Source organism: Heteronotia binoei, chromosome 11 (assembly GCF_032191835.1).
Source record: "Heteronotia binoei isolate CCM8104 ecotype False Entrance Well chromosome 11, APGP_CSIRO_Hbin_v1, whole genome shotgun sequence".
NCBI lineage: Eukaryota > Metazoa > Chordata > Lepidosauria > Squamata > Gekkonidae > Heteronotia > Heteronotia binoei.
Window position 1 is genome coordinate 84,507,661 of NC_083233.1, and position 24,129 is coordinate 84,531,789.

The 24,129-nt window shown below is 54.2% G+C and overlaps 2 protein-coding genes across 2 annotated transcripts; one reads left to right on the plus strand and one right to left on the minus strand.

Annotated features, from left to right (window-relative positions):
• Positions 1-12,311: 12,311 nt before the first annotated feature.
• XBP1 (X-box binding protein 1) lies at positions 12,312-17,403 on the plus strand. The gene is made up of 7 exons (XM_060249192.1): positions 12,312-12,319; positions 15,128-15,793; positions 15,896-15,992; positions 16,085-16,198; positions 16,330-16,417; positions 16,480-16,562; positions 16,658-17,403. The coding sequence occupies exons 1-7, from the start codon at positions 12,312-12,314 to the stop codon at positions 17,180-17,182; spliced, it is 1,581 nt and encodes a 526-aa protein (XP_060105175.1). The 3' UTR covers positions 17,183-17,403.
• A 2,504-nt stretch (positions 17,404-19,907) lies between these two features.
• CCDC117 (coiled-coil domain containing 117) lies at positions 19,908-22,173 on the minus strand. The gene is made up of 3 exons (XM_060249995.1): positions 21,969-22,173; positions 21,595-21,738; positions 19,908-21,250 (listed from the first exon to the last, which is right to left on the minus strand). Exons 1-3 carry the CDS (start codon positions 22,139-22,141, stop codon positions 21,001-21,003), a joined length of 567 nt encoding a protein of 188 aa, XP_060105978.1. The 5' UTR covers positions 22,142-22,173; the 3' UTR covers positions 19,908-21,000.
• Between the last annotated feature and the right edge of the window lie 1,956 nt (positions 22,174-24,129).

The following is a 24,129-nucleotide window of genomic DNA, read 5'->3' on the forward strand; positions in this document are numbered from 1 at the left end:
TCAAGTACAACACTCTGTGTCACACAGTGGCCAAAAAAACCAGGTGCAATCTTTTAAAAAAGGCCAACGCTATGCTGGGAATTATTAAGAAGGGAACTGAAAACAAGTCAGACAATATCATAATCCCCTGTATAAATTGATGGTGTGGCTTCATTTGGAGTACTGTTTACAATTCTGGTCACCACTCCTCAAAAAAGGTATAGCATTGGGAAAAGCACAGAAAAGGGCAACTAGAATGATTAAAGGGTTGGAGCACTTTCCCCATGAAGAAGAGTTAAAATGGTTGGGGCTCTTTAGCTTGGAGAAACGTTGACTGAGGGGTGACATGATAGAGGTGTTGGGGAATTTTCTTTAAATATATTTCATAAACACTTTCTGTACCCACAGTTCTCCAAAACAACCTGAAATTCTCAGGAACCTAATACATGAGATCCAGTAGCTTTTCAAAACAACAGATAAGCTTTAATGTACTCCAGTTTTCTCTCAGGACAGCGCTCTTAAGCTACTTATAGAAAAGCAAAGCATTCAGATAACACTATTCTCCTTTCTCACAATACAAGAACTCGTGGGCACTCAATGAAATTGCTGAGCAGTTGGGCTAAAACGGATAAAAAGAAGTACTTCTTTACCCAAAGGGTGATTAACACATACAATTCACTGCCACAGGAGGTGGTGGCAGCTACAAGCATAGACAGCCTCAAGAGGGGATTGAATAAAAATATGGAGCAGAAATCCATCAGTGGCTGTTAGCCACAGCGTATTGTTGGAATTCTCTGTCTGGGCAGTGATGCTCTGTATTCTTGGTGCTGGGGGGGGCGGGACCACAGTGGGAGGGCTTCTAGTGTCCTGGCCCCACTGGTGGACCTCCTGATGGTACCTGGGTTGTTTTGGCTACTGTGTGACACAGAGCATTGGACGGGATAGGCCATTGGACTGATCCAACATGACTTCTCATGTTCTTACGTTCTCGGATGCAGTTCAGCTAGCCCTGAAGACTTAGTTTCATTTGAAGAAACGAGGTGTTTATGTACGACCCCTGAAGCTGATCCCAAGCTGCAACTCCCTTCATGTGTTCTGTTTTTGCCACGCTGAGCATCATTTCTGTTCCAAGAGAAGACTGAGGAAAAGTAGGAATTGAGCTGTTCTGCCCTTTCTTCATCACCTGTTACAATTTCCCTTTTCTGTCCCTGCAGTGGGCCTACCATGACCTTGCTCTTTTTCTTACATAAGAAAAGAACCCTTTTTTGCTGATTTTAGCATCTTTGGATAACCTAACCTTAAACTGAAATTTAGCTTTCCTAACTCTTTCTCTGCAAGCTGTAGAGTATCGGACTCAGCGCAAGCGCCGCGCGACCTGAGGGCGCACTCAGGTCGCCGTGCGCTGCGCGGGAAAAGCCCCGCCAATCCACACCAAGGGCGGGAAGTTTAACTGGCCAGGATTGGGCTGGCCAGCGAAGGGGATGTTCCGGGATGCATGTATAAAATAGCGGACCCGGCCGCGTCTGTTCTGTTCTGTAATGTACCAGCGAATAAAGAATAAGCTTCCACCACGACTCGTCTCCCAGTACATTACACTGGCGACGAAGGTGGGATCCAGCTAGGTCCGGCCGCCCAAGGGGAACCAGACCTGGCCGGAGACGAGGAAGGTGGGGACCGCAGGACCGCACAGCCCGCCGCCACCATGGCGAACCCGAGTGTAACGACGGGCCATCTTGCGGAATTCAACCCGGAGCACCCCGAGAGATGGGAGACCTATACGGAACGAGTCGCGTGCTACCTGCGGGCGAACCTGATCGACGACGACGACCGAAAGAGAGACGTCCTGCTGAGCGTCTGTGGAGAAGAAACTTTCGAGATCGCACGCGGTCTCTCCGCTCCGGCGAAGCTGACCGAGAGGACCTACGGAGAGGTCGTGAGGCTCCTCACGGGCCACTTTTCGCCCCAACCGTCCATCGTCGCCCGCCGGTTCCTCTTCCACAAGAGGGACCAGAAGGCGGGGGAGACAGCGGCGGTCTACCTGGCGGCCCTTCGGCAGATCGCCGGAAACTGCAGTTTCGACAAGAGGGATGAAGCCCTGAGGGACCGATTTGTCTGGGGCCTCCGGGACGAGCGACTGCAGCAGAAGCTCTTCGCAAAAGAGGAGCTCACCCTACAACAAGCCTTCAACGAGGCGACGGCGTTCGAAAGGGCCACCAAGGCGTACGGCCAGCCACGTGGGGAGGCAGTCCACCAGGGAGAAACGGAGCCGGAGGACCGAGCAGAGGAAGAAGCGTTCCAGCTCCGGCGGCCTCAAAGAGCGGACACACGGGCCCCCGCGAGACAACGAGCGACGGAGAGGGCCACCGCCACCACCGGTTCCCGGTGCGCCAGCTGCGGCGACCCCCACGAGCGGAGGGACTGCCCGTACCGAAACCTGGACTGCCGCAGCTGCGGAAAGACAGGCCACATCGCCCGGGCTTGCCGGGCCAAGAACAGCCGCCGCCAACCGTCAGCGCATCACGACTCCATGGACACACACACGACGGCATCCACCAGTCTGCAGGTATTGAGCTTGCCCCTCTCGGCCCCAGACAAGGTCAAAATGTCAGTCCTAATCGAGGGCGCCCCCTGCATCATGGAAGTAGACTCGGGGTCCTCCATCTCTATCATTTCGGAGGAAACCCTCAAGAGACTATGTCCCAGCCGCCGCCTCCAAACGAGGCCAGTGGACTTCGTACTGAGGGACTTTCAGAAGAACCCAGTACACATCGTGGGGTGGGCCCGGGTGCAGGTAGAAAGAGGGGGTTTTAAGGGGCCCCTAGACATCCTAGTGGTCAAGCGCCAACTGACCACACTCCTCGGGTTGGCTTGGTTCAAACCACTGGGGATCCAGCTGGTGGGGGTGGACCACGTGCAGACCAGCCATTTCGACGGGGTCTGCCGGGAGTTCCCAGAGGTTTTCGACGGGTCCTTGGGGAGCTACAAGGGCCCGCCCATCACCCTACCGATCGACCCTATGGTCAGGCCCATAAGGCTCAAAGCGAGGCGCGTTCCGTTCGCCCTCAAACAAAAAATAGAGGCAGAGCTGGACCGCCTCACAGCCCAGGGCGTCCTAGAGCCGGTAACGTATGCAGAATGGGAGACCCCCATAGTAACGCCGGTCAAGCCCAACGGGGAAGTAAGGATCTGCGCTGACTACAAGTGCACGATAAATAAGGCACTGCAAGACAACCCCTATCCAGTCCCGGTAGTCAGCCATGTCCTGGCAGCACTAGCCGGGGCGAGGATTTTTGGGAAGCTGGACTTAGCACAAGCATACCAGCAACTGCCGGTCGACGCTAAGACAGCGGAGGCACAGACGATAGTGACCCACAGGGGTGCGTTCAGGGTTAAACGGCTGCAGTTCGGGGTTAGCGTAGCTCCGGGGATATTCCAGAGCATAATGGACTCTCTTCTCAAAGGGATCCCCGGAGTTCAACCCTTCTTTGACGACGTTTTAATCGCCGCCCCCACCGAGGGAGAGTTCGGCTGCCGCCTGCGAGAGGTCCTCAGACGGTTCCAAGCGGCGGGGCTGAAAGTCAAAAAGGAGAAATGTTTGTTGGGAGTTCCGCGGGTGGAGTTCCTGGGGTTCGCCGTGGACGCGGCTGGAATTCACCCAACGGCAGACAAGACCAGGACCATAGTTCAAGCCCCTGCCCCCAAATGCAAAGCAGAACTACAGAGTTTTTTAGGTTTATTGAACTTTTACCACGCATTCTTGCCCCACAAGGCCGCCGTGGCGGAGCCGTTACACCGTTTGTTAGATAAACAAGCCCCGTGGGTCTGGGGTAAACACCAAGCAGCGGCGTTCCAGGCGGTGAAAGACCTCCTGGTCTCTAACGCGGTACTTCATCACTACGATGAAAACTTACCCCTGATCCTGGCTTGCGACGCCTCTCCCTACGGAGTAGGAGCGGTCTTAGGGCACCAACTCCCGGGCGGGGGAGAGGTGCCAATCGCTTACTACTCCAGGACTCTGTCCCCGGCAGAGAGGAACTACGCCCAGATCGATAAGGAGGCCCTGGCGATCGTGGCGGGGGTGCATAAGTTCAACGACTACCTCTACGGTAGGCGCTTCACCATCGCTACTGACCACAAGCCGCTCCTCGGCCTCCTAGCCCCCGATCGTCAGACCCCCCAAATTCTGTCTCAAAGGGTTTTAAGGTGGAACCTGTTCCTGAATTCTTACACGTATACGCTGATACACCGCCCCGGTAAAGCAATGGGTCACGCAGACGCCCTCAGCCGCCTCCCGCTACCCGCGACGGACCCAGATCCCGCCCCGGCACACGGAGTGATGCTCATAGAGTCGCTCCCCGAGCGCCCCCTGCACGCGAGCGAGGTGGCTCGGGCGACCGGGAGAGACCGCGTCCTCGCACGGGTCAGGGACTGGGTGGGAAGGGGGTGGCCCTCGGGCAAAGCGGAAGAAGCCTTCCGGCCGTTCGCGTCCAGGAAGGACGAGCTATCGACACACAAGGGGTGCATACTCTGGGGTAGCAGGGTGGTGGTCCCCCCCCCCTTGCGCAGGCAGGTATTGGAGGATCTCCACGAGACCCACCCGGGCATCGTGAGAATGAAAGCCCTGGCACGGAGCTACGTGTGGTGGCCAGGCATGGATGAGGAAATAGAAGGGTGGGTAAGAAGGTGCCAACCATGCCAGGAGTCCAGACCCAACCCGCCGTCCGCCCCGACCCACAGGTGGGAATCGAACGGGCGGCCATGGTCCCGCCTCCATGTGGATTTCGCGGGGCCGCATCAGGGCCAGATCTTCTTTATACTGGTGGACGCATACACGAAATGGTTGGAGGTAATCCCGGTGGCCTCGACCTCCACCGCAGCAGCAGTCCGGGCGCTCAGAAGGGTCCTCTGCACACACGGGATCCCCGACACACTAGTAACGGACAATGGCACGGCATTCACCTCCCGGGAATTCCGGGAGTTCACCGACAGATACCTTATAAGGCACATAAGGTCCGCCCCATTCCATCCAGCCACCAACGGCCAGGCGGAGAGGATGGTGCGGACCACCAAGGAAGCCCTGGGCCGTATAGTACAAGGGGAATGGGACTACCGCCTCTCAGCCTTCCTGTTCCACAACAGGATCACCCCAAACCCCATAACCGGTTTCAGCCCCGCAGAACTGCTCATGGGGAGGAAACTGACCACTCGTTTAGATAGGCTACACCCGGACAGGGCGCCAGAGGTCCGCGGGACCCCCGAGGTCAGGGAGGCAGTGAGAGGGCTCTTCCCGGGCGATCCAGTGTATGCGAAAAACTTTTCAAGCGGCCCCGAGTGGTTAGCGGGAAGGGTTTTGAGGGTGACAGGCTCCCGGTCCTACGAGGTAACCACCGCCGGAGGCCAGGTGCTGAGACGGCACATCGACCAGCTGCGCCGCCGCACCCCACCCGAGGAGTCAGCAGAGGGAGAAAGCAGGGAACCGCCGGTCACGGTACCGCCAGAAGAGGCGCCGCCAATACAGGAGCTACCAACGTATGATGCCCCCGGAGCCGCGGAACCAGAACCGGAGCCAGTACCCGACGCGGGCGGGCAACAGCCAGAAACGGCGCCTCCCACATCGGGATCGGGCCCCCCACCGACGGCAACCCCGAGGAGATCAACACGGGAGCGCCGAACACCAGGGTACCTAAAGGACTATGTCGTTTAAACTAGGAGGGGAGGAGTGTAGAGTATCGGACTCAGCGCAAGCGCCGCGCGACCTGAGGGCGCACTCAGGTCGCCGTGCGCTGCGCGGGAAAAGCCCCGCCAATCCACACCAAGGGCGGGAAGTTTAACTGGCCAGGATTGGGCTGGCCAGCGAAGGGGATGTTCCGGGATGCATGTATAAAATAGCGGACCCGGCCGCGTCTGTTCTGTTCTGTAATGTACCAGCGAATAAAGAATAAGCTTCCACCACGACTCGTCTCCCAGTACATTACACAAGCACTGGTTATTTATTCATCCTCTCCTTCCATTTCCTAAATTATTTTTTATTTATCAATTCTATTGAGAGCTTTTTATGGAGCCACCTTGTATTCTTTAGGCTCCTCCCATTTCTCCTCCTCATGGGATTCATTTGTGATTTTGCCTTCAATATTTTGCTTTTAAGAAACTCCCATTCCTCTTGAACTCTCTTCTCCTTAAGTATTTCTGGCCACGGGGTTCTACCCAGCATAACTTTTAAGTCTGTCAGAACTTGCTTTCCTGACTTCCAACCTATACATCTGACTACATACATCTTTTCCCTTCCCCAAGACTATAAATTCCCAAATCACATGTTCACTGCTGCACAGCCTCATCAACCAGTTCTTCCCTGTTGGTGAGAATCATGTCCAAGACAGCAGATCCCCTGGTTGTCAAGTGGTGTGCAGTTCTCATTAACTCTTTGATGTAAGTCAAATAAGGCTTCATTTACAGTGAATAGCAGATCAACAGTCGACATCTTTTGTTGGAACTGATCCCTCAGGGCAAAGCATTACATTTATACCTTACTATGACCCTCAACCACATAAGCAATAAGGTGCAAAGGAGAAGGTGTAAAGCAGTTCGGTCCAAATATAATTCAAGAAATTTTCCCAGACAGGTACCCCCACCCCTCACCCCAGTTCAAACCTCCTTTCTAAATAATCAAAAGTTAAATTCTCTAACTTAACAGATAACAGTTTATCTTTGCAGCTGCTCCAAGGAATGTCTCTGCGCCTCAGAGAGGCCTTTCTTTAGCCAGGGCAGAAAGAATACTTATAGCATTGTTCCAAAGACATAACAGCGCAAAAGCAGAATAATGCAAAAACATTTGGTATAATGATGCATATAATATTGGCAAGAACCAGTTCTTGACCCTGGTCCCCTTGCCACTTTCTGGAAAATGAAGTTGTCAGCAAGACAAGCCAGGAATTTATTTGACCTTTTAGTTTTAGCAGAGTTGGGCTTCCAGCAGATATCAGGGTAATTGAAATCTCCCATGAGCACTGTGTCCCTTCTCTTTGAGAACTTTGCAATCTATTGTAGCAGTATCTCATCTAAATCCTCTGTGTGGTTTGATGGTCTATAGCAGACCCCCACCATAATATCACTATTATTTCTTACTCCTTTTATTTTTACTTAAAAACTCTCAGTTGAACTTCCACACTCAGATTCATGTATTTCCTCACAAGTATATACCTCCACATATAATGCTATGCCTCCACCCTTCCTTATTTGTCCCTTTTAAAAAAAGTTGTACCCCTCAATCCTAACATTCCAATAGTGAGTTTCATCCCACCAAGTTTCAGTAATGCCTATTAGGTCATAGTTCCTTTCCTGTATTAGGACTTCCAATTCCTCCTGCTTGTTTCCCATACTCTGCATTAGCATAGATAGAGACATTGGAATCCATGTTTTATGCACTCTGAGGTTTTTGTTTCCTTACATACCTGCGAGTTAATGTTACCTAGTGTATTTGCCACAGCCCACAAAACATTAGTGTTGTCATTAGAGGTTTGCACAAAAGAAAAATTTGCCTAAATTCAGATTTGGAGACTGAATATCCCCAAATACCAGGTTTGGTGCTTGAATCTGATTTGAGAGCTATTCAGCTATCCCAAACATGCAGTTCCATGGGCATGGGTGTCAAACTCATTTGTTAGGAGGGCCGGATTTGACACAAATGGGACTTTGTAGGGTCAGGCCATGTATGTCATAAAATTTAATGTGAGATAGCAAAGATATAAACTATAAAGGACACAGACAAATAGAATTAAAGATATTATTTTTAACTTAAAATACAAACATGCTTAAAACTTGCAGTATTTTGTTTAAAATTGAAAGGTGGGGGACAGTGGGATTTGGCAATGCAATTTTAAAAAGAAAATATCAAGAAAAGCACAAGGATCATAGCAGAAACTAAAACTATAAAAAGCCCTGAGCCTGGGAAAACAATGAAATGGCATTGCAAACTTCTCCCCACCCCCAGGTCTACTCAGATTGGCAACGGCTCTCTAGTGCAATATGCCCATTTGGCTATGGTTCCCAGGTTAGAGTACTCACTAGGTCAGTTCCATTGAGCAGAGACATGCTGGCTCAAAGCATTGACCCTTTATTTATAAGGACATAACTCCAGGAAGCCTGAGCTTCAGCTGTCTATATAGAAACACTGAAAGGAAACTGATCTCCACTCCACTGAAACATCGTAGCACAGACAAAGCTGCAAGGGAAATGTGGAATGGATCTTCCATCAAGGCCCTTGGGCCCTATCTATCTGGGCACAGAGACCCTAATGGCAAATTCACTACATGTTCTTCCTGCAGGTTTGATGAAGAGTCCATTCCACATTTTCCTTGCAGCTTTGTCTGGGCTGCAGCCTGCAAATACAAGGCAGAAAAGGCAGGGAACTGAAAGAAAAGGGAACTTTTTCAATCTTGGAGCTTCAAATAATGACAGGAGGGGGGGGAAGAGCCCTGGGGGGCCTGATTAAAGCCCTGGGTGGGCTGTTTCTGGCCCATAGGCTAGATGTCTGACACCTCTGCTCTATTGACCATTAAAGCCAATGGCAAAACATAGGGCATAATGTATGGGGGCTGGAGCCAAGGAGTTTTGAGGGAGAGGCACCAAATTTGCAGTGTAGCTGCAGGAACCTCTCCCCCAGAGAAACCCCAAGTTCAAAAAAGATTGGACCAGGGGGTCCAATTCTAGAGCACCCAAAGGGTGTGTCTCCATTCCCCATGCTTTCCTGTGGAGACGGAAAAGGTGTCCATTTCCCCATAGTGGGAACATTGACACTGGGAGGAGGAGGTTTGAGGGAGAGGCACCAGATTTGCAGTGTAGCTGCAGGAACCTCTCCCCAAGAGAACTCCAAAATGTTTAAAAAAAAAAAAGATTGGACTAGGGATTCCCATTCTATGGGGGACCTCAAAGTGGTGGCCCCCATTCCTCATTGTTTCCTACGATGGGGAAAATTTGCAAACTCAGGCAGCAGTCAGATTCTCCTAGAGAATCTCTGCTGTGGGAAGTCAACTGTGGTGAGGATGCTTGTTTGCAAGGAGCATACCCAGCAGAACCAGTGCCAGTGCCACACACACTGGACCTTAGTTCACATAGGAGAATCTCTCTGAATTACAAACCTGGGGAGGGGAGGGGGGTGCTTTCTGCAAGGACCACAGCACAGAAACAGTGCATTGAATGCACTAGGGCTAAGCACCAAAGCCCTTGGAGATGCCGGGGATTGAACCTGGGACTCTCTGCGTGGCACATTAGCCTCTTGGATCCCCTACCATGTTTCCTTCTTGGCTTGAGCTTGCAAGCAGGGGGGTGCTGGGGTCTTGGCCGCCCCCACAGCTGTGCCCCCCCATGGGGGTCAGAGCAAAACCACGCTGCCTATTTTGTCCATCTTGATGCCCAAATGGCAAGGCTCAAATGGCAGAAAGGGCCCTGAGGCTGCTGTGCCTTGCAAGGGAGGCAGCTTCAGAGCGAGGCTGCACCTCCTTCCTCCACCCGGGTGCTGGGCAGGCAAAAGGGGCCACCGGGCTGCTGTGCTTTGCTCTGAGGCTGTCTCCCTTTGCAAGAGCACACACTGGTGCGCAGTCCCGCCACTCTCAGCTTCTGGGGTCTGCAACTGGGGAAGCGGAGAGCAGCGGAGTGGTGGGAGAAGTGACCGCCTACCTCGCCAACTCCCACCTGCCGGCCATGTTTGCAAGAGGAGAGCCCACCCCTCACTTGCTTCTTTCCCTTCTGGTGATAGTATCTGCTGTTTTGGCTTTGACCACTGGAGGGCCTCATAATAAAACCAAGCTGCCTAAGCAGAAATTACACCTCCTATGCTGAGGGCTAGACGGGCTGTAGTTGTACAGTAGTGAAGGAAAGGTATTCTGCATATATCGAGATGCATTAAATACTATTTGCAGTCCATACTGGGGTCCAACTTAGGCCAACTTTTAAAAACTAGTTCACATTGCAGTGATCTCAGTCCCAAGGCATTTCTTCAACTCCAAATCTGACAGGCAAGGCTCTCTAAATCTATCCTGTTTTCAGAAGCATAAGGGCACAGATAGGCATGTCCTACAATGCAGTTCTGAGAGCTCTGTCCCAGAAGTAAGCCCCACTGAGCAGACTTGAGTAGGATTTTGAACTGGCCTCTTTAAAAGTGCGCAGTTAGAGACCAGTCTTATACATGTCAACATTTTCCAGCCTTGGGAGCCATTATAGCTCCTGGAACACTCCATGCAAGGGGCACTCGGAGCACCTGATGCTGAGCATGGAATCAAAGAATCATCAAGTTGAAAGGTCATCTAGTCCAACCCCTTGCACAATGCAGGGAATTCACAAATACCTCTCCCTAACTCCACTTGCCACTCCTCTCCAAGAGGGTGAGTAACCATTCACAAGCACTCTTTGGGTGCAATCTGTCAACCAGTTACAGATCCACCTTACAGTAATAGGATCCAGAACACATTTTATGAACTTGTCAACAAGAATATTATGTGAAACTTTATCAAAAGCCTTACTGAAATCAAGATAAACTATGTCTACAATATTCCCCTGGTCCAACAAGGCAGTAACTTTCTCAAAAAAAAAAAGAGAGAGAGATAGAGATAGATAAGAGAGAGATAGAGATAGTCTGATATACAGGGGTTCTGACGCCCCAGGGAAGGAAGCATGCCCTTCCTCTCCCCTCCACACGCCCACATGGACAGCAGGGTTTTGCATGGGGGGAGTGGCTTGAGGTGGTGAGGCTGCTGTGCTGTGCCCACTCAGCTTTCTCTGGTCTGTGCTTCCACCAGAAGGCTGAGCAGGATTGGCACAGCAGTAGGCACAGTCAGAGCCTGGCTCAAGGCACACCCACTGCTGTGCTGCCCTGCCAACCCTGGTGCCCCTTCCCCGCCCTCCGCCCACAAGCAGGTAGGCAGAAAGGTGGGTAGCAAGGGCTAGCATGGTGGTGAAGAAGGGGCACCGAAGGCAGCGGGGTACACATGGGGAGGGGAGGGGGTCTTGCTGGCCATCCTGAGGTCAGTTAGTGCCCTAGGTCAGGGGTGACCAAGGGTAGCTCTCCAGATGTTTTTGGCCTACAACTCCCATCAGCCCCAGCCATTGGTCATGCTGGCTGGGGCTGACGGGAGTTGTAGGCAAAAAACATCTGGAGAGCTACCGTTGGCCACCCCTGCCCTAGGTGGCCACTTACCTGGCCTACTGATGATGATGATATTGGATTTATACACCGCCCTCCACTCCAAAGAGTCTCAGAGCGGCTCACAGTCTCCTTTACCTTCCTCCCCCCACAACAGACACCCTGTGAGGTAGATGAAGATATTGGATTTATATCCCGCCCTTCACTCCGAAGAGTCTCAGAGCGGCTCACAATCTCCTTTCCCTCCCCCCCCCCCCACAACAGACACCCTGTGAGGTAGATGAAGATATTGGATTTATATCCCGCCCTTCACTCCGAAGAGTCTCAGAGCGGCTCACAATCTCCTTTCCCTTCCTCCCCCACAACAGACACCCTGTGAGGTAGATGAAGATATTGGATTTATATCCCGCCCTCCACTCCGAAGAGTCTCAGAGCGGCTCACAATCTCCTTTCCCTCCCCCCCCCCCACAACAGACACCCTGTGAGGTAGAAGAAGATATTGGAGAACCGGGTTTGATTCCCCACTCTTCCACTTGCACCTGCTGGAATGGCCTGGGGTCTGCCATAGTTCTGGCAGAGGTTGTCCTTGAAAGGGCAGCTGCTGTGAGAGCCCTCTCAGCCCCACCCACCTCACAGGGTGTCTGTTGTGGGGGAGGAAGGGAAAGGAGATTGTGAGCCACTCTGAGACTCTTCGGAGTGGAGGGCGGGATATAAATCCAATATCTTCTTGTTGTGGGGGAGGAAGGTAAAGGAGATTGTGAGCCGCCTGGGAAAACAGCAGTGTGTTCCATAGGCACTCGTTGAAACCAAAAACAAAGGTCACCTCCGCTGCTGTGGAAGCTTGCAAACCCCTTAGGGAGCGGCGTGATGGCCTTGCCAATCCCCTCGCGCCTAGGGCTGATGAGCCCCCTCCGCAGCATCCAATCGTGGTCTCCCCCCTCCTAGAAATACTTCTGCTCTGGCCTTGCACAACTCAGTTGTTAGGGAAAGGAGCGCATGGCGGGAAGGTCTGCCGGCGAGCTCCCAGCCATACAGACTTAGGGACAGGCAGGCACGTTGGTGATGGGTTTTGCACCGCGCGGTTGCTTTGACAGTATCTTTGACTTGCGAGGTCTCTCCCCTGGGGCTAACTCCTCCTGTTTCCAGGTCTCCACAGGTTCCAGGCTCCCGGAGGCTCTGCATGCGAGAACTGTCGCCCATGGCTGGGTAAGTTCCATTGTCTCCCCCCCACCGCCTCCCCCTTCCTTCACTCTCGACCGCTTGGCGTGCAAGTGTCTCTGGCACTTGAACCAGGCAGTGGGCTCCGGCAGGGGGCATTTGCTGACCCTGCTTCCCTGTGCTGCCCATTTGCTGTGCCTGCTCCCTTCCCTTGGTCTGCCCTCTGCCGCATTCCCAACCCCTGGCAGGGCATGGGGTGTATGTGTGTGGCAGCTGCCTTGTTGCTGGGAGGTGGGTCAGAGACTGTCCCTTTAAGAGAGTGCCCGGCTGAAACGCAGCCTGCTCTTCCAGCCACCACCCCTGCAGGTGCTCTTGATCTCTGTCTCCGTTTTGTAGGTGGGGCTCCAACACAGAGGCTTCCGTGTGTGTTGCTCCACCGCCCCCCCCCCCCACTCCCTCAGCTGTTTCTGCCCGCCACTCTGGATGGAGCCCTGCCCATGGTGAGACTGCCCAATGCGCGCCAGGGAGACTGTTGCACTGTGTTCCAGAAAAATAAGGTCTGAGCTGTGCCCTCTGTTGTCTCTCCTGCCTGGCATCTGCTGCACGTTCCTGGGGCAACCCCCCCCCTGTCAGTGGCCTCTCCGAGGGAATGCCTGGGAGGGTGGGCAGACTTGGTTTGGGGGGGAACGGTCTATGAGCCGCCACGCTGCCTCCTTTCTCCTTAAGTATTTCTCACCAGGAGATTCTGCCCAGCATAATTGTTTCTCAAGGTTTGCTTTCCTGACTTCCAGCCTGTATGTCTTACTATGTACAGTGTTCCCCTTCCTCAAGTTTTGTAAATCCCAACATTTACAAATTGTAAATGTTGTAAATTCCAAGGCATTCCTCTTGCCTTGCATGCAGCAGCGACATTTTATTCCAGCCCAAGTTTTTGTGAGCTCATCGGGCACTCTTCTGCAGATATAGTCCGTGGAGCCCACTCTGCAGCCAACTTTTGTAGGACATAAAAACAGCAGACTCAAGGGGCCATAAGATGCTGTAAGAAGTCTTCTGCTTGTTTCTTTTCATGCATCCTTCATAAAACGCACAGGGGTAGGGTTAAACTTTTCCTCTACCCAGCAAGAGAATCTCTTTGGACATATGATTCAAGTGCAAAATAGGCCTGGTTCCCCAAGAAACTTGGAACTGGGCCCACTGTGGCACCCGGCAGCCTCACCTGTTCTGTGGCACCAGCTCCAACTCCTCGTAGGGTCTGTTCCCAGTCTGCCCTATAGGATATGACTTCTCAGCAAAGGACAAGCATGTCTTCCCCACTGCCAGGAAAAGAGGAGGGCATAATTGCATGCCTGTTGCTGGGAACACAATTAACCACCCCCACACCCCTGGTGCTGCAACGATATCAGAGAAGAAGGGGCTCGCCTGAGGCACAGCTCCACCAACAAGCCCTGCTGGACAGAAGCAGGGGAGCTAGCAGAGTTGCAATAGATCCAGGTAGGCAGCAGCTGTGTGGGTCTGAAGCAGTAGAACAAAGCAGAAGTAGCACCTTCAAGACTAAGAGTTTTATTCAAAATGGACGCTTTTGTAAGCATGCAGACTTCTTCAGACGAGGGGATGGGGTGCAGTGGGCTGCAATACATATAGCTGGTGGATTAAGAGTGTACACTGATACAAAGTTAGGATCAAATGGCAAAATAGTGTAATAAATTGGAAAACCATTTGGTCTGGAGAGCATTTGCGTGGGAAACCAATAAGAGGTAATAAAGGTTGCCTGTTAATTGCTCATTACAAGTCTAGGTAAAACAAAAGGACATGTATTTGGTGTAGTGGTTAAGTGTGCAGACTCTTATCTGGGAGAACCGGGTTGGATTCCCCACTCCTCCACTTGCACCTGCTGCAATGGACTTGGGTCAACCATAGTTCTCTTGTCTGGAAGAACTGAGTTGGATTCCCCACTCCTCCACTTGCACCTGCTGAAATGGCCTTGGGTCAGCCAGAGCTCTGGCAGAGTTATCCTTGAAAGGGCAGCTGCTGTGAGAGCCCTCTCCAGCCCCACCCACCTCACAGGGTGCCTGTTGTGGGGGAGGAAGGTAAAAGAGATTGTGAGCCACTCTGAGCCTCTTCGGAGTGGAGGGCGAGATATAAATCCAATATCTTCTGTATTTCCTAGAGCTGTACAATCACTTCAGACCTAGGTTCCTGCCTGTCTCTCCACCACTCTGCCTGCTCCCGCTTCCTGGAATGGTGAACTACACACAAAACCACCCTTCACAAGGAACTTCCCATGCGTTAGACTGAACAACATTGCTGGGCACAAGAGCCAAAGAGGTTGAAAGAGCAGGCCTGAGTGCCCACTTCCATAAGAACAGTAAGAGTTGTTCAGCAGGGGAATGGGCTGCCTAGGGAGGTGGTGAGCCTCCCCCCCCCCCCCCCGCCCATTAGTGGTCTTTAAGCAGCAGCTGGAAAAGCCCTTGTCAGGGATGCTCTAGTTTGGTCCTGCATTGAGCAGGCGGCTGGACTAGATGGCCCCTTCCAGCTCTCTGTGATGCTATGATTCTCTTGTGTGGCAGGAAGGAAAGACCCAGTGACAGCACAGTTCCAAGAGAGGCCTGTGGCATGAGAAGCAGGAACCCTGGAATCAACACACTTCAGTGCACCGCACAGGCCTGCGCTGATCCACCATTCCGCACCAGCTGAGCGTCCGTGGGTCCCTCGGCTCCTCTCCCCTGCAGGAAGGGGTTCCTGTTCCAAACCAGGATATGCAAACAAGCAGCAGCCTAGTGCAAAGGGATGGCGGCGGCAGCAGGAAGGTGCTTGTTTGTGAGAGAACTGGTTCTGCCAGCTGCCCCTGGAGCGCAGCCAGGCTGCCACGGAGGCACCACCTGGCCTGGTAGCAGCAGCTGCAGCAGACCCCCCCCCTTCAACAGCCACACCTGGAGGTAGCCTGGACTCCCCTGACAGACACGGAGGAGGCGGCCAGTTGGGGGTCAGCAGCAGGCCAGTGGCCCCTTGCCCTGGGGCTCTCCGTCTCAAGTGCGCAGCGCAGCATGGATGGGGCTCGACCCAGCTCAGCCTCCTCCAGTCCCAGGAGGGAGGGAGGCGCCTCTTCCGCAGAAAGGCTCCCGTCCCGCAGCAGGGAGTTCCGCGGGGCAGCTGCGGCGCCTGCGCAGAGGCGCGCGGCGGAGCTGGGGAGGTCGACGTGGCGAGGGGCGGGGTTCAGCCTGGCCGCCCCGCCCGCGCGCCTTGGCCAATCGGCGGGCTGGCCTGGGCGGCGTCGCCCAATAGCGATCAGCCACGACGCTCGATATGCGGAGGGACGCCGGGCGGCCCCGCAGAAGGCGAAGGAGCGGCGCCGGGAGAGGACGGCAGCGAGGCAAGCGGAGCTCTGGCCATGGCGCCCCTCCCGGGCCCCGCCGCCCCCCGGCTCCTGCTGCTCCCCGCCGCGCCCGGGCCTGGCGCCTCCCCGCCGCCCCGCAAGAGGCAGCGCCTGGCCCACCTGAGCGCCGAGGAGAAGGCCCTGCGCAGGTCTGCGGGGGGGGGGGGGAGAGGGGGGGTGGGGGCGGCCCTCCCCCTTCCTTCCTCCCCCCCCCCCTGACGGCGCCCCCTCTCTTCTCTCTCCCCCCCCAGGAAGCTGAAGAACCGCGTGGCGGCGCAGAGCGCGCGGGACAGGAAGAAGGCGCGCATGGGCGAGCTGGAGCGGCAGGCGCTGGAGCTGGAGGCGCAGGTGAGCGGCGGGCGGGGCGGGGGGGGGGGTGGGGGCGGGGCTGGCCGGGACTCCTCCCCTCCCCCGCTGACCCCGCCCCCTCCGCCCCGCAGAACCAGAAGCTGCTGGCCGAGAACGCGGCGCTGCGGGAGCGCACCCTCCGCCTGGCCCTGGAGAACCGGGAGCTGCGCCTGCGCCTCGGCATGCCGCCCGCCAGCCCCCGCAAGGTGAGTCAAGGAGGGGGGGGAGGAGTTGTCCTTCACGCTCTCCCAGGGTGTCTGTTGTGGGGGGAGAAGATTCAGAGAGGAGGAGGGAGGGGAGGGCCGGGTATAAATCTGCAGTCTTCTTTTTTGGGCAGGCGGAGGAAACGGCTGAGCCCCCCTGGGAGCTCCCCCCCCAGCAGGAGCAGGAAGAAGAAGAAGAGGAGGAGGAAGAAGAGCCCCATGGCGTGGGGCCAGCGACCGGGTCCGCTGAGTCTGCAGCACTTAGACTACGTGTTCCTCCGCAGCAGGGACAGGCCCAGCAGTCGCCATGGCCCCCTCGCCGGGCTGCGTCCCCCTGGATGGTGCTGACGGCAGCGCTGGCTCTGAGGTGAGGAGACACCCCCCACAGCAGCCGGAGGTGGGCTGGGCTCGCCCTCCCCCCCCCCCCACTAACTGGGTACGCGCGCTCTCTCCCCTTTGCAGTCTGATCTCCTCTTGGGCATTCTGGACAGCCTGGACCCAGACATGTTCCTCTACTACGAGAGCCCAGAGCTGGCCTACCTGGAGCATGTGCAGCAGCAGGAGGAGGAGGAGGAGTGTGCAGGACAAACAGATCCCTTACCACCCGCTCCTCCTTTCCCTCTGGGGCCCTCACCGCCCAAGCTGGAAGCCATTAATGAACTGATCCGTTTTGACCACGAGTATACCAAGCCCTTTGCCCAGGAGGCCAGCCAGCCTAGCATGCTAGGGAGTGGGGGGAGCGCAGCAGGGGTCTGCCTTGTGCCTGTGAAAGAGGAGCCTGCAGACAGCCTCCTGCCCGAGCTGGGGATCGCCCACCTGCTGGCCCCAGACCAGAAGCAGCAGAGCCTGGGGGATGGCTCCAGCAGCGACTCCGGCTACGAGGGCTCCCCCTCCCCCTTCAGCGACCTGGCCTCTCCCCTGGGCACAGACTACGGGTGGGACGAGGCTTTTGCCAATGAACTCTTTCCTCAGCTCATCAGTGTCTGAGCAGGGCTGCTCCCTGGAACATTCCTCCTCCTGCTCCTCCAAGTGTTTCAGCAGAACTCACAAGTATTGGTCCCTTTCTGCCAGCCCCGTTTGTGCCGAAGGAAGGAAGGCAGGCTTCAAGGATCCACCCCCTTGCGAGAAACAGGGCGTGGCCTCTGATGGTGGCCAGTGCTCCTGAGGCATCTTTTTCAGTTATGTAAATAAACATTAAATTTGCCTGAGATGTTTTGTAAAAGGAAAAAAAGTTGCTTGGGTTTCTGCTGTAAAGTTTCAAATCTCTGCCATTAAACGCACTGCCAAATGCTGGTTTTTCATTTTGTGGGTGGGGGGGAGAAGGGTGTGAGTTTCCTGCATTGTACAAGGGGTTGGACTAGATGACCCTGGAGGTCCCTTCATGCTTGTATGGTATTTCATTAACTCCTCCCTTGTGGAACTGAACGCAGCATACAGTAAGCATTGTTTCTTTCTGCTGAAATGTGAGTTAAAACATCATTTTCTGATGCTCAACTTTAACTGGTAAGTTCCCCTGGGAGGAGGGGGTAGATCAGAAGTTTTGGGAAGGTGATGCAAGCTGGCACTAGTGAGGGTAGGAGGAGGGTGCACAGTTGTGTAACAACTTTACAGGAGGGAGGAGGCAGTAAAGCTGTTGGCCTGCAAAGTGTGGCCTTGTAACAAAGATGGGGAGGCATGATATGCAAAGCGACAACTGGAGCAGCACCCAGAATGGCCTACAGCAGAGGTGGCCAAATTGTGGCCAGCTTGGAAAATGCGTTTAAGGTTAGATGCTTTCCATTTTTCCTTTCTTGTCGTGTGGCTCTCAACGTCCGATGTTTGTTGTGTGTGGCTCTTGCAGGGAAGGAGCTCTGGGAAGTAACTTCTGCAAGAAAATGACCAGCCCAGAGACATGCAGTAAATTGCAAAGAGGCTGTAGGCAGCAAGAGCCACACAGCCTGAACCACAATTTGGCCACCTTTGGTGTCGACCATTCTGGGTGCTGCTCCAGCTGTCACTCTACATAGCACTCCTCCCCATCCTTGTTACAAGGCCACTCTTTGCAGGCCAACAGAGTCAACGGGGTTTGATTCCCCACTGCACCTGCCGGAATGGCCTTGGGTCAGTCAGAGCTCTTGCAGGAAGTCCTTGAAAGGGCAGCTACTTGTGAGGGCCCTCGCAGCCCCACCCACTTCACAGGGTGTCTGTTGTGGAGGGAGATTGTAAGTCGCTCTGAGTCTGATTCAGAGAGAAGGGCAGGGTATAAATCTGCAATTTTTCAAATTTCATGGCAAACACATGGAATCTATTTGCAACAGGTTTCTATTCATGCATCAGGCAAAACAAGGGAGTTCCCAGAGGTTTAGGAGCTCAAAAACCCAGCCAGGTGTCCTTCACCATTGCATTTTAGTTGCATCCTCGAACATCTGCTGGGGGCACTTTAGTACTCAAATTGCTGCTGGGAGCTCTTGTGCCACTGAAGAGGCCACCAGGCCTGTCTGCTGCCACTTCCCATCCCCATTTTTTGGCCAAAGTCTAGCAGCTTTTCTCTTCAACTCGTACAAGATACTTTCTCAGGAAGAAGACTGAAATGACGTGTCGCAGCCTCTTGCCGTTAGTACAAAGCGAAGTTCTAGTCAACTGAATGCTAATTGTTGGTTGTGTCCTGCCTGGCAAAGCTGGACATAAAATAGAGAAGGCTTCCTTGCTTTACCCGACCAGACATAACAGGGACGGTGGGAGCCAGCGGGCTCAGGTTAGACTGTCTCATCTGAGATATGTGTAGATCGTGCAGGAAGTGGCTCTTTGGGTCTTAATGTCCCACAACAGCAACAAGGTGGCAAAACACTGGGAGCTGCCCTCGAGGCAGGCAGGCAAAAGCTCTGCTCTAAGCAACAGCTTCACTATCTGAACAGCGCCAGTGCCTGCAGCAGCTGAGGCAGGGCACCACATTCACTTGCAAACTGGTGTTTGTGTCCCCCTCCGCCCTGCAAAACAGCACTCCAGGTAACATTTTAAAAATGTATTGAGGATAAGGATGCAGCAGTGTATTTGGTCCAACACATGAAAGACCAGAACGAGGCGTGTTTTGATTCCGAGCAAAAGAACAGACCCGCCCTGCCTCCCTCACATGGCACACAAAACACAACTCGACCTCTGGCTTCAGAAAACAAGAGGAAGTATTCAACAGGCCACAACTCAGAAGGGTCCATGCTAGCAAGATTAAGACCAGCTTTTAAAAAATGCAACCCTTGAACTTTTCTTGTGATCTCATTTTGGCAGTTGCTGGCTTGTCTAGCACAGCCTGTCACCGAGCTGCAGCTGGGAAGTGGCAAAAAGGGATAAAGGGCTTGTCAGGAGCAGCACCTCCTGTGCCCCTCGTCAGTATTCAGAGGGCTGTGAGCGGACCCTGACCGGATGAGTGTAGAACTGTTGGGGCACAGAGTGCAGGGCCGCTAAATCCCTATTCTGCCAGGCGAGGCCCTAGGGGAGAACAAGCTGCTTCCGTTCACTTGTTTTAAGGATAACAGCCAGTTCCTTGTCCCAGCCAAGGGCACAGCACACCCTTCCCCACAGGGAGTAACTGGGACTCTCCCTGCAGAGATCGTTGCAGGTCGAAGAGAAGTCGCCAGCCACTTCAGCCATCAGGGATGTGACACAGATTGAGGCAGACAAAACCCCTGTTTAAAAGCAAGACAGTTGTGCGCAGAAATCAAGGTCTAACAAATAAATGTTCCATTAAAAAACTTATGATTTATGCAAAGTGTTAATATTTAATCCAATATCAAAATAGAAATGCTGTTTGCATATTAGCCATAGAGGCTCACGTGTGCTGATGGGAGAATAAAAAAATAGCAAATGGGGCAACAGAACGCAAAAAAACGAAGCAGAAGCTTCTGACACCTCACTCAGGGAAGTGGCCGAGTGGTGGCTTGGATACAACTACTGTCCAGATCTATGGGTTAAGTGAAGTCAACGCCGTGCCTTTCTGGCACCTGAGGAAATCTGCTTCGACAACCACATCCAGGAGGAAACGTTTCTGCGCTCTCACCAGTGACAACTGGCCTTAGTGGAAGTGCCTTGAGTGGCTGGTAGCACCAGCCATGAGTCAAGCACCCCAGACAGCAACTAAAACAGACCAGCCATGGCAGATGTCTCAGGGGAGATAGTTTTAAGTCAGCAGTCATGTCTGGGCCACTGCAGCCAAAATGTGCAGGAGGTTCAATGACCTTTCTAACTGAAACGGGATTTGGAGAAAGTTCTTTTCCAAATATCACACACATTTACTTATCAGAACCCTACTGAGAAGGAAGCAGAAGTTCCATGGACCAAAAAGAAGCTTCAGTTGACCAAGCCGCTTGCTACCTCAGCCATGCCTGAAGGGTCACTTTTTTGTTCCCCACAACAGCACTGGCCAAGCCACAGGGCTCAAGGGATGGCAAAAGGTATGATGTACACAAAAGTCATCTGTTCAAAGGCAACTTGATGTCACAATCCCGGACCCCCTTCGGAATCAACAGGCAGCCCTTCCTCAGGGATCAACACTGAACAATGCTAGAAGGGTCTGAACCTTGACCAGTTTATGAATTTTACTCTGCAAATTAGTAATGAGCCAGACAAAGCAACATTTCTGGCTTTCTTGTTTAAGAACAAGCTTGTTTTCTTGGATTATAAAACGACTGTTTCCATTTCTTAGGCCTGAAGCCATCTCATACTTCTGACCATCACCCTAAAAAATACACGTCCCTCTCCTCTACCATCTAATACCCGCACATCCAAAAGGTGAAAAAGTATCAGCAAGCAGTCATCTGGTTTTGTCCCAGGTTCTACAACTCCATCTCCTCTTCTGAGCACCCAGCAGGTCCCACAGTGCTGTAGAAAGCTGAAGGCATCTCCGTTTGCTGCGGCTCAGAAAAATTTCCTGTCTGGAGGCTGAAATCAGCTTCAAGGGTTGGTGGTTTTGCGGAGCACCTTTCTGCCGCTGGTTTGTAGTTCTTAACAGAAACAGACTTTGCTTTTGGGGTGAGGAATTCAGGGAGAGGTTTCCAGACTACTAGCTCCATGGAGGGACGACTCCTGGGTGAAAAGGAGTACTTGAATCAAAATGTTCATCTGCGGGGAGGGGCTCGTGGCTTCATCAAGGACAGATATGTCACAGCCTCCCCCCTCCCCACACCGACTGGAAGCACACTGCCCCTTGTTTTAGTTCTGCCATGTTGCAAGCCAGTCAGAAGTCGTCTTCATCCCCAGAGCCTCAACCCATGCACATGCTCCCTCTCCAGGTGAAGCCAATCAGGACACACCACAGCCTTCGCGGCTCTAGTCCAGAATCAATGGGCCTGGTCTGCCTACCCAGGACCACTCCTCATGGGCACAAGTTCTGCCTTAGCCCCTTGGATCTGTGGATTACCAAGACTTACATGGACTCTATTATTTTCTTGGTCAGGTCTCCAGCGTAATCCCTCTTCAGCCCTGTTTTGAGTGTGTCGGACAGGACGAGAGTGGGCAGGTTGCCAAGAGGCCCCTCCGCCAGCCCATCTTCGTCTTCGTCTTCATCAGTTATTCTGCAAGAGCAGAAAGAGAAGAGTTACAGCTGTGGCACCGGAGGAGCTCTGCTCAGGGGCACTTCCCTCCATCCCTGCACCAAAGCCAGGAAACATTTTGCTCTGGGAGAAGCAGAGCAAAGTCAAGAAAATACAGGCAAACTCAATGGACGGCATCCTTGCGTTTGCCTCATGCTCTACTCACAGGCTAACATGAAGCTGCACTCCCCCCTCTTAGCAGGTGGGCTTACCTGTCCTCGATCTCCTGGAGCCTCCTGAGAGCAGCCTCGCACTGCTGCTGCTGCTCCCCCCCCACGGCTTGCTCCATCTCTTCACAGGGCATTTCCAGGAGCAGCAGGCCAGGCGTGCCAGGGAGGCTGCTGCTAGCAGGGGGGTTCCCAGGGCTGCTGCCTGCACAAAGCATCCAGCGCTCAAGGGCAGGAGGCTGGGGGGAGAGCCCCGTCTCAGTCAGCCGCTTCTTGCCTGCAGGGCAGCTGGGGAAGGAAGGGCTCAGTTTGCATCCAAGAGTGCAGGGCTGGAAGGAGACTGACCCAGGGCAGGGGGACTTTTCTCCGGGGAGCACACAGGCCTCTCTGCAGGATGAGGCACCAGGTGGCGGAGCCTTGCCCTCCCCGCCCCCCCCCCCCCCCGCCGCATCACTTACTCCTCGGGCTCCTCCTCCATCTTGTGCTTCCTCCTGCAGCAGAGCGAGGCGCTGAGCGGGAGAGAGAGAGAGAGAGAGAGACAGAAGGAGCCCTGTGAGGAGGCCCCCGGCCCCTGCCCGCCCTCCCCCCGGCCCCTGCGCGTCTCGGGGGGGCACAGCCGGCAAGCCAGCCTCCCCCCACCCCGCAGGCAGGCGGGGACTTACCGGGGGCCGCCCCGGGGGGGCTCCATGGCTCCTCCTCCAGCGCCGCCCTGCTGCTGGGAGTGGGCGAGGCTGCGCGGGGCCGCCCAGAGGCCAGAGGCCGCCCCTCCGCCCCGCAGGGAGCAGCCCGCCGCCACCTCGCCCCAGCCCCGCTGCAGAGCCGCCATCCCCGCGGGCCCGACACCGAGAAGGCCCCGCTGCAGAGGGAGGCAGGAAGGCAGGAGCGGCGCCCTCCCCTCGGCGGGCAGCAGCGCCACGGAGCCGCCACCCGCCGGGAAGCGCAGGACGCTGGGCGGAAGCGCGCAAGGCATGCCGGGAGCTGGAGCCCCGCCCACGACGTCATCCGGCTGCGCCGCCACCGAGAGGACGCGGCTAGAGCGGCACTTCCGGGCGGCCGGGGGGGAGGAGGAAGCCGGAAGGAGAGGCCGCGTCTCGAAGGAGTAGAGGCGGGTCTGAGCTCCTGGATCCGCTGTGGAAAGTGCGGGGCAGCTCCCCAGGCCGCAGGGGAAGGCGAAGAACTGGCCAGAGAGGAAATTCTAAACCAAGAAGACCTGAGAGTTAAAGGAGAATTGGAAGGGACCTCCAGGGTCACCTAGGCCAACCCGCTGCAGGGAACTCACAAGTATCCCCCCCCCCCCATGCTGCACACACGAGAGTCAGACTCCCACGACACAGGTCCACTCCTTGCAGGGGCTCGTGTCGTGCTGGGAAGCCTGGGGTAGGGAGGCGAGGTTGGCTGCTCCTGCAGTTGGCATCTTGAGTTATATGACCACGTTGGAGGGGGATGTCACGTATGTTTTAAAAACGTTATTCATGTGTGTTCTTAGGTAGTTCTTATGACCTCCGTAAACCTTACCAGCTGGCCAGCATGAAAGCACAGGATTTCTTTTATCCCTGACATTTAATTTAAAATGCTGCAGCAACAGTAGCATCATCCAGGGTCATCTAGCCCAACCTCGAAGATCACTGACAAAACTGGCCTGGAGACAAAATGCTACCTGACCTCAAAGTAGTGAGCAGCATTTCCTGGGCATGTAAGAAAGGGCCATAAGAACGAAGTATTGATGTAACCCTTCCTGCCCTTTCTCATGCTGGCAGATGGCCATCAAACCTCTGCTTGAAAACCTCCAAGGAAGGAGAGCCCACCACCTCCCGAGGAGGAAGCCTGTTCCACTGAGGAACTGCTCTAATGGTCAGAAACTGCTCTAATGTTGAGCCAGAAACACTTAATTTCAACTCGTTGGTTATGGTCCAAACTTCTGGAGCCACAGTAAACTCTGCACCATCCTCTGTATGACAGCCCACCAAATACTTGATCATCATATCACCTCTGTCGTCTCTCCAGGCTAAACATACCTAGCTCCTTCAACATTTCCTTGTAGGACTCAGTCTCCAAACTCCTCACTATCTTCGTTGCCCTCCTGTGGACACATTCCAGCTAGTCTATATCCTCTTTAAATTGTGGTGCATAAAACTGAACACAGTACACTCTAGGTGCACTAGAGCAAAGTGATACCAGCACTTCACACGATATGATCACTGAACTT

What these genes read in the sequence shown, in the direction of transcription:
- XBP1 (XM_060249192.1), top strand. An exon ending in GAGGAGAAGGCCCTGCGCAG is followed by an intron (nt 15,794 to 15,895) that starts GTCTGCGGGGGG and finishes CTCCCCCCCCAG; the next exon opens with GAAGCTGAAGAACCGCGTGG. An exon ending in ACGGCAGCGCTGGCTCTGAG is followed by an intron (nt 16,563 to 16,657) that starts GTGAGGAGACAC and finishes TCCCCTTTGCAG; the next exon opens with TCTGATCTCCTCTTGGGCAT.
- CCDC117 (XM_060249995.1), bottom strand. Translation starts at nt 22,141, where the DNA reads ATGCTTTGTGCAGGCAGCAGCCCTGGGAACCCCCCTGCTAGCAGCAGC. An exon ending in CTCCAGGAGATCGAGGACAG is followed by an intron (nt 21,739 to 21,968) that starts GTAAGCCCACCT and finishes CTGCTCTTGCAG; the next exon opens with AATAACTGATGAAGACGAAG. An exon ending in AAGAAAATAATAGAGTCCAT is followed by an intron (nt 21,251 to 21,594) that starts GTAAGTCTTGGT and finishes CTTTTCACCCAG; the next exon opens with GAGTCGTCCCTCCATGGAGC.